At 36.1% G+C, this 12,023-nt stretch overlaps 1 protein-coding gene across 3 annotated transcripts in view; it reads left to right on the top strand.

The window, feature by feature from the left end:
• pdhx (pyruvate dehydrogenase complex component X) overlaps positions 1 to 12,023 on the top strand; it is a 49,219-nt gene that overhangs the window by 12,586 nt on the left and 24,610 nt on the right. For 2 of the 3 annotated variants that reach the window (XM_051689460.1, XM_051689462.1), the window contains exons 2-3: positions 4,493 to 4,576; positions 10,744 to 10,844. In XM_051689460.1, the coding sequence (XP_051545420.1) occupies positions 4,493 to 4,576; positions 10,744 to 10,844 (185 nt within the window). The remainder of the gene's footprint in view (positions 1 to 4,492; positions 4,577 to 10,743; positions 10,845 to 12,023) is intronic. The other variant, XM_051689461.1, reaches the window with a different exon arrangement.

The following is a 12,023-nucleotide window of genomic DNA, read 5'->3' as shown; positions in this document are numbered from 1 at the left end:
ACATCACCGACATGTTGGACAACTGACGCTGAATATCTTCTCCCGACGTGCCGTCCAAATCGAGTCCCCGGCTCGCAGTCCCGTCAGAGGCCTCAGCTTTAACACGTAAGTGTCTTTTAATGTCTCCAGAGTCTGAGAATTTTGACTTCTTTGCCATGTTTACCTCAAAGAGCAAGTATGTAACTGGGTGTATCGAATCTCACCGGATCACAACATGAAAATAATTAAAAAACTAGCAAAGTTCACGTGAACCCTCCGACCGGGACATATCCTAAAGATCACACCCACCAAGAACAAATAAATTAATCTGATTGGCTGATGAATCTGACAATCTGACTTTAGTTGCCCATTCATTTGCACTGTTGAGGGATTCTGAAGAAATTCTGAAGGCCTGACGGGATGGAACTGCGATTTGTGAAACAGTTGTCACACTTTGCTTGTAAGCATCAAAGAATAAATTCTGATTGGATAAACTTTTAGTTTTTCTCTATTTGTTTGTAGATCAATTAAGAGTGGAAAGCGATTAAAAATACGTAGGCAAAAAGGTGATTGAGAATGAAAGGATGAAAAATATTTATTTATTTGGCACGTTAGGCCAGCAGAGAAGGCTTTGCTGGCCCTAAGAAATCGCCACTGTAGCGTAATAATGCAGGTATTAAGTTAAAATTTTGAGTTAGTAATTTTTTTGTTTTGTTACCCAAACGAAACGTAACCATGGTTTTACTATAGTAATGCTGTAGTAGCCATGACTGTAATAGCAATGACCGTTGTCACCATGGTTTTCTTTGCAGAAATCATGGTTTTGATGGAATTAACCATGGTTTTATGTAGTAATACTGTAGTAGCTATATAGTAACCATGGTTTTATTATAGTAATATTGTAGTAGCCAAGTAACAATGACTGCTATCACCATTGTTTTCTTGGCAGAAATTATAGTTTTTATACAATTATCCATTGTTTTACAATAGTAATACTGTAGTTTCCATATAGTAACCTTGATTTTACTATAGTATTGTAACCATGACAGTAACCATGTTAATTTTGTGGTTACTGTGATTTTATTACAAATACAGTATTTAACTATGTTTACTGTAGTAAAACCATGGTAATTTGTAGTGAGGGCAAATCTCTTGGTGTCTGTTACCAAATAAAATATTTGTACTTTTTGGCAGTAATATTTGTTTTTTCCCTGAACATAACAAATACCGAACCGTACAGAAACCGTGACCCTAAAATCGTCATACACACCAAACAGTGAGAAATTTGAACCGTTACACCCCAAATTATATATATATATATATATATATATATATATGTATATATCTGTATATAATGTGTATGTAATGTGTGTGTGATGAGCCACAATATTATGACCACTCACAGGTGAAGTGAATAACGTTGATCATCTCCTAACCAGGCCACATGTCAAGGTCTGGGTAGATTAGATGGTAAACAAACAATCAGTTCTCATAGTCAATGTGTTGAATGCAGGACAAATGGGCAGAAGTAAAGACCTGAGCGACAAAGGGCAAATTGTTATGGCCACAGGACACCTTCAGGGGTCTTGCAGAGTCCCTGCCTTAGTGGGTTGATGCTATTTTAGTGGCACGCGGAGGACCAACAGAATTGGATTTCAATTGCATTTCAGTTTTTTTTTTGTTTTTATTGTCCACCCTGTTATGTCATGATACTATTACCTTTGATTGAAGATATATGTTATGAAATTATATTACACACACTGGAGGTGGACATCAGCCATTCAGCAAATTTATTTAAAGTTAGTAACCCTTGTTTTATTTATGTTTCCTTTATTTTGTGGTGTTAGTCAAATGTGGTCAAGCATAACATGTCCACCCTGTTATGGTAAGATAATAAAGTTTTGGGAAAAGTATGTAATTTTATAATGTAAATATATTTATGTTAACAGAAATGAAATAATAATATGACCTATATATATATATATATATATATATATATATATATATATATATATATATATATATATATATATATATATATATATATATATATATATATATATACAGGTGCATCTCAATAAATTAGAATGTCGTGGAAAACTCAAATTATAAAACTCGTGTATTAAATAAATTCAGTGCACACAGACTGAAGTAGTTTAAGTCTTTGGTTCTTTTAATTGTGATGATTTTGGCTCACAGTTAACAAAAACCCACCAATTCACTATCTCAAAAAATTAGAATATGGTGACATGCCAATCATTTAATCAACTCAAAACACCTGCAAATGTTTCCTGAGCCTTCAAAATGGTCTCTCAGTTTGGTTCACTAGGCTACACAATCATGGGGAAGACTGCTGATCTGACAGTTGTCCAGAAGACAATCATTGACACCCTTTGAGTTGAATTACTGAAATAAATGAACTTTTCCACGACATTCTAATTTATTGAGATGCACCTGTATATATATATATATATATATATATATATATATATATATATATATATATATATATATATATATATATACAGTTGTGCTCAAAATTTGCATACCCTGGCAGAAATTGTGAAATTTTGTCATTGATTTTGAAAATATGACTGATCATGCAAAAAACTGTCTTTTATTTAAGGATAGTGATCATATGAAGCCATTTATTATCACATAGTTTTTTGGCTCCTTTTTAAATCATAATGATAACAGAAATCACCCAAATGGACCCGATCAAAAGTTTACATACCCTTGAATGTTTGGCCTTGTTACAGACACAAGATGACACACACAGGTTTAAATGGCAATTAAAGGTTAATTTCCCACACCTATGGCTTTTTAAATTGCAATTAGTGTCTGTGTATAAATAGTCAATGAGTTTGTTAGCTCTCACATGGATGCACTGAGCAGGCTAGATACTGAGCCATGGGGAGCAGAAAAGAACTGTCAAAAGACCTGCATAACAAGGTAATGGAACTTTTATAAAGATGGAAAAGGATATAAAAAGATATCCAAAGAAAAACCCACAGGTAACCTCAGGAGAAATACAGGCTGCTCTGGAAAAATACGGTGTGGTTATTTCAAGGAGCACAATACTTGTTGACACCTCTCCAAATATAGCGCTTATGGTTGTGACCATAAAGCTCTATTTTGGTCTCGTCACTCCAAATTACAGTGTGACAGAAGCTATGAGGCGTGTCAAGGTGTTGTCGGGCTTTTTTGTGGCATTGGCTTCTTTCTGGCAACTCGACCATGCAGCTCATTTTTAAGTATCGTCGTATTGTGCTCCTTGAAAAAACCACACCGTCTTTTTCCAGAGCAGCCTGTATTTCTCCTGAGGTTACCTGTGTGTTTTTCTTTGTATCCCGATAAATTCTTCTGGCAGTTGTGGCTGAAATCTTTCTTGGTCTCCCTGACCTTGGCTTGGTATCAAGAGATCCCCAAATTTTCCACTTCTTAATAAGTGATTGAACAGAACTGACTGGCATTTTCAAGGCTTTGGATATATTTTTATATCCTTTTCCATCTTTATAAAGTTCCATTACCTTGTTATGCAGGTCTTTTGACAGTTCTTTTCTGCTCCCCATGGCTCAGTATCTAGCCTGCTCAGTGCATCCACGTGAGAGCTAACAAACTCATTGACTATTTATACACAGACACTAATTGGAATTTAAAAAGCCACAGTTGTGGGAAATTAACCTTTAATTGCCATTTAAACCTGTGTGTGTCACCTTGTGTGTCTGTAACAAGGCCAAACATTCAAGGGTATGTAAACTTTTGATCATACCGTTATGATTTGGTGGCGTGGTAGACTAAAGCACTGAACTGGTAAGCAAAAGGTTGTTGGTTCGATCCGCACAGCCACCACCACTGTGTCCTTGAGCAAGGCATTTAACTCCAGGTTGCTCCAGGGGGATTGTCCTTGTAATAAGGGCACTGTAAGTCGCTTTGTATAAAACCGTCTGCCAAATGCGTAAATGTAAATGATTTAAAAAGGAGCCAAACAGCTATGTGATAATAAATGGCTTCATATGATCACTATTCTTAAAAGACAAAAGATAAAAAAAAGACAAAGATTATATATATATATATATATATATATATATATATATATTCATATTATGTATTTTATTAATAATGCAGTATTAATATTATTACATAATAAAAAAGGCTGATTCACATACCTGCATACTTCAGATGGAGCTCTAGAGAGATGGAGATGAGAGATGTAATTGTGTACGTATTTGATTTATTTCCACATATGAAAATGGCCAAGATCAGATTTGAAAATTTTAGATTGAATGCACTTGTGGCTGTTCACACTGTCATCCAATTAACAGATCTGTGTCACATGAGTGAAAAAATCAGATCTAAGCCACATTCAGCTGCGCTTTGAATGTAGTAGTCATACCCCACGTGACCACATGATGGCTGTACTTGCAAGTTTATGCCCAGTGGAGAGATTAATTATTTAATTTAGTTTTACGGGCCTAGATCTGTTTTATTTACACTATGATGATGTTTTTAGGTGTGGCTCCTCAGAATGTTCTGATGCCAGCACTGTCACCCACAATGGAGGAGGGAAACATCATTAAATGGCTCAAGAAAGAAGGTGAAAGGTTTTCTTTTATTCTTAAAGGAATATTTTGTGTTCAGTACAGGTTACATTGCATTACTGCATGTGGTTGTCACATCATCACTCTTGTGTATGTAAAAACAAACCAGATTAGAAGAATACTCCTGATTATTAAAGTGTTTATTAAAATGCTAAAATTATGGAATGTTGATGAGTGCTGGAAAATGGCGACATCATACTGCACATTTTTTTTCCTGCTATTTATAAAATAGCTGGCGGATTGTCAATTAAATTGCTGTTTATTAGCTGAAATTTTATGACTGTGTGACGAGGAGGAGGGCGGGGCCGGACCATGAGGACGCACGCCCGGCCCTGTATCGGGCTAATCAGCCGGGAGGGGGATAAAGAGGAGCCGGAGATGCCAGTTCGAGAGAGAGAGAGAGAGACACATGTGGCCACTGTGTGTGTGTGTGTGTGTGTGTGTGTGTGTGTGTGTGTGTGTGTGTGTGTGTGTGTGTGTGCTGTGTGTTTGTGTTTAAGTTGATTTGAGTTTGTTTATGTTATTAAAACTTCTGTTGGCTGTTCTTGCCCACCTTACCCCGTTACATTGGTTCCCGCCTCCTCCTCGCCCATCATGAACCCGTTACAGACCGCAACAAACGATTACTTTGATAATTGACTAATCTAATGATTATTAACGGTACGATTAATCGACTCTTTGGGTGATTATTGCAACGATTAATCAATAATTCAGCTTGATCCTTCAATTAAGAGGTTATAATAAATGCATGCATACTAACAATAAAGAAACGTGGATGAAAGTTTCTTAAAGTGTCATGAACCCGTCGTTCACACCTCAGATTTAAAAACTGGGCATGAAATGGGCTTGAAAAGAAAAATGTGGAAGGGGGAGTGATAGAGATGGCTATCAGGAGTTTTTCAACTTATTTTTTCAAACACCCCCTGTTAAGACAGGAATTCATTCTGGACACTTATTTAAAGTTGTATCAGGTATTGTCCTCAAGTGTTACATTATCAAAATTCATCATTTCAGGCGTTGGAGAAATTCACCAATTGTAATCAATAATCTTTTATTCAGCACTATAGACTGGAATGCCCAGGGCTATCTACGCCCCTGTTAAGAAGGCCTATTGCACATGGAACAAAGTATTTTTTTTTTTTTTATGAATTAACTTTGTGATCTTATCCTATATCCTATAACATTGTCCTGATGGAGGAAGCTGAAATTCATGATTAAGAGGATGTGTTATGTCCTTTGTGATTGACAAGGCCTTTCTATGCACTCATAATCACAGTATTATATACTCTATTTCATTACATTTTTTTTATTCTTATATTCTTGTCTTTTTAAGTAAAGCACCTTGAGGAGCTACCTTTAAATGTGAAATATATAAAGAAATTATTATTTATTATTATCATATTGTATAGATCATCTAGTTATTTTTCAGGACCTGAAATTCAGCGTGACATTGCGCACAATTTCAATCATTCCCGCATGTCCGCACACTTTTATTAACTTTAACATGTAGCTGGAAATTTGTAAACCAATCAATTCAGATAAACAAATCAAATCAATTATCTTGTCTTTGAATCAAACTGTAATTCCAGAATCTGCCTGAGTAAATCAGCCCCCTCTCCCTCTCTCGTGCAGCTTGCGCATTAAACACTTAGCTTGTTGAGTTCAGTGTGAGCGCACGCAGTAAGGAAGTGCATATTTAAGGCCTGTTCACACCAAATCTGTTTTTTTTTTTTTTTTTGTGTGTGTGATTTTTTTTCATTCTGAACAAGCTTTTGAACAGGAACAATGGATTCCCATGACGGTATTTACATCGGGTTCGACAAATCATCCCCTGACAGTCCAAAGGTTTTTTTATGGAGAGTGGTTTGATTTATTAGTTTTTTTTCTTCGGACTGTGATGAAAACTTACTGACCAACAAGATGAGAGCTTGCATTCTGCTCAATCCAGCATGCTGGTGGTGCTAATCAGCTAGCCAACGGCATTGGATGTGCAGCTGATACACAGCCTGAAAATTATATATAGTACTTTATAAATAAATAGTTCATGAACTCTTTGTACCGCAAACATAAACCCAGTCTGATTTTGAAAGTCTGCATATGATGTTTAGTCTTCATGTACATTATTTAATATGTATATCACCGTGCCTGTTATATTCTCATGGCATTAAAAATAACAGCGAGGTTTGGCAATTCGTTTGCACTAAGCTCATAGAAAACATGCAGTACTTTACATGCAATATATTACTGTAGACCAGTGTTTCCCAAATGGGTACATGAGGTGACGATGGGGGTACGCAAATAAAATTCGGACATATACCGTTCTTTATTTTCATCCCAGTCTAACTAACATTCAGACCGAGTTCATGTATTTGTCACTGGCAAAAAATAATTTTGTGCACCCTCTAGTGTACAAACACCAAAATGGTCATGTCATAAAGGTCAGATAAATAGCATGCAATGAACTAATCCAGTCTTTTGCAGTTAAAAAGAAGTACATCTACTCATGTACATCACACAAGTATCTTTTTCGCCAGCCCAGCACACTGCTAAATGACATAGCTGAGTGATAGCAAGTCAACTTAAAATTTTGCTGTTTTACTAGACTTGTCAGTCGTCCATGATTTTAGTTTATTTATTTATTTTTATCTCAATTTGAAACTTAAGTTGTATATAAGATGCATAGGACGTTTTTATTCTGATGGTATAAGTTCACATGTTTTGATGACAGTTGTCAGGTGTCACTTGCACCTGTGCAACCAAATAACTTTACACATTTACACGCAGTAATTTTCGCTCTGTTTTGCTCACACCCTAGCCTTGTTTTTTCATTGTTGCATGAAAAAAAAAAATTCAGCAAATGAGCTCAACCTTCCTGACTGTGTCAAATGTGACATTAAAAAAGCATCTTGAGCACACTGCGCAATTGCGCAGATATTTCCTCGCAATGCTCGAAATCGGCCAGCAATGCCGTACCTGCAATGAGGCGTAATTCCTGACTCATTACCGGCAGGTATTCTTGAATACTGGCAGCTCTTATAAAGTGCTGGTACTGTGTTCGGGCCCTGCAACACAATGAGAGGGGAGTTTGAAAGTTATGCAGTTATGTCATATCTAGCACACCTATCTCATTAATCGATTAGCCATTTATTCAATATGTATATGATAAATATAACATGATTGAAATAAGGGCATTATTTTACAAAGATAAATGTGTCAAAATACATATATTCAAAATAACTTGTGAATTTTGTCTATACGTTAGAGCCCACTTATGGCCAAATCTAGAAGACGCTTTAAAAGCAGATGTATCTGTATTGTATTAAAGGGTGGAGGTATAGTCAATAAATACAATTTGTGCATAAGGTTTTGCTGTTGTTAATGACTAGCAATTGTATCCACCATAGTAAGTGTAGTGACCTCTTTCCCTCTGTGAGACAAATTGTACTGGATATAGTTGCTCAGAAATATGTGAACTAAAATGCTCCTTTCATATAAGAGGCACAGTGTTAAGAACTAAAAAGGTCTTGGTTAAACTGTCAGTTCACTGGAGCACACCTTTAAAACACCACTTCGTAGGCCATCTGGCCTGGGGGCCTTGTGGGGCTTGACCTGTGCCAGACATCCATCTGTTTTCTCTTTATTCATATTTTTTCATAAACATAAAATATCAAGTACATGAAAACCATTGATCAAATCTAATGTTTAATGCTTCTTTTGACATTTAATTGTTTGTCTTGCCATTCCTTCTGTTGCAGCTAGTAGGGGAGGCATGCTGTTAGGAAGCATTGTTTAGTATCTTCCTGAATGGGAGGGGCCAAATTTCTGATTGGATGTGGAAGGTCCATGTTGACCAATGAGAATTTGCTGAACTTAAATGTATGCTTCTAAAACATGCCAGTGATGTTAAGATGATGTATTGACTTGCTCATTTAATAATAGTCAGGTGTGATGTTAAAATATTGTGAACTGATGGAGTTGTTATTTTGATTCTGATTAAACTGTTTTTTTTTTTTTTTTTTATTTAAGGGGAGGAGGCTCAATTATAAAATAACATCTAGGCCCCATTTCCACCTGGTATTAAGATGTGTTATTGGTCAGGGCTAAACAGTTGAAAGCTTTTGTGATTGTATCACTGATACCACATATGGAGGTAGTCAAAAACGAATGTGACCACATCTTATTTGAGGTGTGAAATGCAATCCGTCCTGAATGCGCCTCGGACAGCAGCGAAGCACCTCCCCTTACCTGTCAATCAACCCTTGCGCTAAAACAAGAGATTAAACTTGGCCGGTTATATGCAGCTTATAAAGGAAATAACCATCCGATCAGAAAATTTGAAAAAGCAATACATACAAGCACAAGAACTTCATGGAACTACTTCAGTGTGTCTGAAAGCAACGTGCAGAGACACAGATTACAAGCAGCACACACATCTAAAGCTCAGGTTAATACAAAAATAATGAAGAAATCTGTGTGAAATGTTGCGTTTGTGCTCTGATCAAATTTCCGATGCATCTGGGAGAAACAGCACTGCATTATTTTTTTGCACTTTGTCTTTTATGACTTTTTTGCAGTTGATTATCATGCAGTAACACACTGACATAGTGATTGAAGTATGTCGTCATGAAATCAGAGACCTTCCCCTCGAAATCTAAACACAAGGAAACAGTAAACACATTTGAGACGCATGGTAATACCAGGTGGAAACAGGAATGTATTTTTGTCTTATTTTTACTGGAAAACATCTAAACATTCTTAAAACGTGATTTATTTACTTGACGAGCAAACTGGCATAAGATTTTAAGTCTTGTTTTGAGAGAAATCTAATCAAATTTAGTGAGATTTATGCATAAAACAAGAAAAATCTGTTTGCCAATGGAGTAAGAAAAATAAACTTAATTCAAAGAGAAAACAGGTTTATTTTGCTTACACCATTGGCAGATTATTTGTCTTGTTTTAAGTCTAAAGTTCACTAAATTTTGTCAGATTTATCTTAAAACAAGATAAATAATATCTTATCCCATTTTGCTTGACAAGTAAACACAGGTCACACAGGTCACACATAAATCGGAGTGTTCAATAAGATCTTATATTATCTACCTACACATGATATATGAAAGCAAGCTTACATGCTTATGCTACTGTGGCAAGTCCTGACTGCTTTATGTGAACAAAGTACAGAATGCTAGTGTTGTAAGTTCAAGATTTCATTTATTGTCATTCAGAATTTACACAGTTGTACAAGAGAAGCATATTTTACTAAAGGGCCAAGACGGCAACAGAAGAACACTTACAAATGGGAGAAACGGCCAGGTAAACATTAGCCAGCCAGTAGCCCTTGGAGAGAGGAGGGGGCATAATGATAGTAAGTAGGGTTTGTGTGACGTCGACCTGTTAATGTAGATACAGTATGTTGGCTATGACTGCGCTTAGATTACACTGATATGACAATGCATCCCCGACCACCTTGCAATCAAGAGAAGCAGATCAGAACACATTCCGATAACAAGCGCGTTCACACTTGTGTTTTCAATGTGTATGTGGACAACATCCATATACAGGTCGCATTTTAATGCCAAGTGTAAACGGGGCCACTGAAAATGCATCTTAAAACCAAGTAGAAACAGGGCCGTAATTCTTTTTTTTTTTTTTTTTTTCTGGGTTCCGGCCATGACAATAAATCTCTTTTTGGAGCAATTTTTTGTCTTGTGACTTCTCTGCTGATATTTTTGGTCACAACACTAACTTACCACATTGTAGTTGAGTACACATGAATTGTGATTTACAGTAAGATGATTTGCAGACAATTTCTCACCTGCTCTGAGGCAGCTCTGTTCAACTTTCATTTGAATTTTCAGTGGACCGCATGAGTCTGTCAGTTACTTCTCCTAGACTGCTTTCCTTATGGTGAAAAACAAATAATGCACTATTATTTGCTGTAAGACTCTTAACAGCTGTCCTGCACTATGGTTAAGTTCTTGTTGTGCTGTGGTTTTCATTCAGTTGATGCAGGATTGAATGCACATGTACTCTAAACTGCATACGTATTCTTTGGATAATTCTGAAGTTTTGCTGTATGAAGTCAGTGGAACAGCTTTAGAGAAATATGTGCAGAATAACAGGTGAAATGTTGGTCTTAGAAACACTTGTGATGTTTCAACAGGTGATGATGTTGCCGCTGGTGATGCTCTCTGTGAGATAGAGACGGATAAAGCAGTGGTCGTCATGGAGTCCAATGATGATGGCGTCCTCGCCAAAATACTTGTAAGTTTGTGTGACAGAGGTTAAATTGTTCTGCGGTGAAGGTGTGAAAGTAAGAATGTTAAATAAATGACTGCAGAGATGGATCACTCCTGTGTGTTACTGACATCAGTCATGTGACAATGACTATGTTTACCTGCACATCCTTTTCTAATTAAAATCTAGGCCAGTGTCCAGTTGAAATATTATATTATTATATTACTATACTTCGTATAGTAAATATGGGTTTTCCTAACTTAAGGTTTTTTTTGCAACTGAACCCAGGGGTCTCAAATGCGAATTACCTGGGGGCCAGTGGAACATAAATAAAATACAAATGTTTTACGCAGTGTTTTTTTTTTCTGTTTTATATTTATTTATTTTAACATAATTTACTAAAACAAACACTGTGTTGAAATGGCATTTTTATAAACAGCATTATAATTATATGATTTTTAAATGCAGCCACTGTAACTGTTCATCCAAAGATGTGTGTAAAAATCATTCAGCATTAGATGTTCGATCTTCTGCATTAGAGTACTGCGGGGCTTAAGGCACACCTTGAGGAAAATGTGCTTTTTTCTGGTCACAAAATGTATCAAGAAATACAATTTTATCTTTATTTTTATGTAAAAAAATAAAATAAAATAATTTTATTGAATATTGATATAGCAACATCGTTTGTGTGAAAAGAAATCAAAACCGAAGGATATTTTTATTAAAATTCTTTTTTTCCCAAAGGTTGCGAGGGAGACTTTTACCCAACACTTGGGGTGAAAGGCCCCCAGGGTGGGTTATAGTGATATTGTGTATGGACATTAGTTCAAATTTGTCAAATTTTGCAAATACTTTTGAGACAGCAAGATGATTTTTTTGAGTAAAAAATTAAGGTAATACTTAAAATAACCACTTCAGAAAAGAGTTAACCATTTTTTGTTAATTGCAATCACATTTGGCATTTCATAACATCTCAAGTATTCTATAAACAAATTAATCTCCATTGTGATTTGATCAGTCAGTAGCCGCGTTTCCACTATCAGGCCAAATGATGGCATGCTAGGGCCAGTTGCACTGTCACTTCTGGGGTTTATCTTGCCTCCTTTGACCTGCCAATTACCCTTGAGCCAAAGTTTAACTGGGGATTGAGGTGGGGTCAGTGTCTAAGGCGGAGTCTAGCTGAGTAAGGTCAGAGTATCAGCAACA

Source organism: Myxocyprinus asiaticus, chromosome 46, assembly GCF_019703515.2.
Source record: "Myxocyprinus asiaticus isolate MX2 ecotype Aquarium Trade chromosome 46, UBuf_Myxa_2, whole genome shotgun sequence".
Taxonomy (NCBI): Eukaryota; Metazoa; Chordata; class Actinopteri; order Cypriniformes; family Catostomidae; genus Myxocyprinus; species Myxocyprinus asiaticus.
The sequence above is the reverse complement of the archived record's forward strand: the minus strand, read 5'-3'. Positions and strand labels throughout refer to the sequence as shown.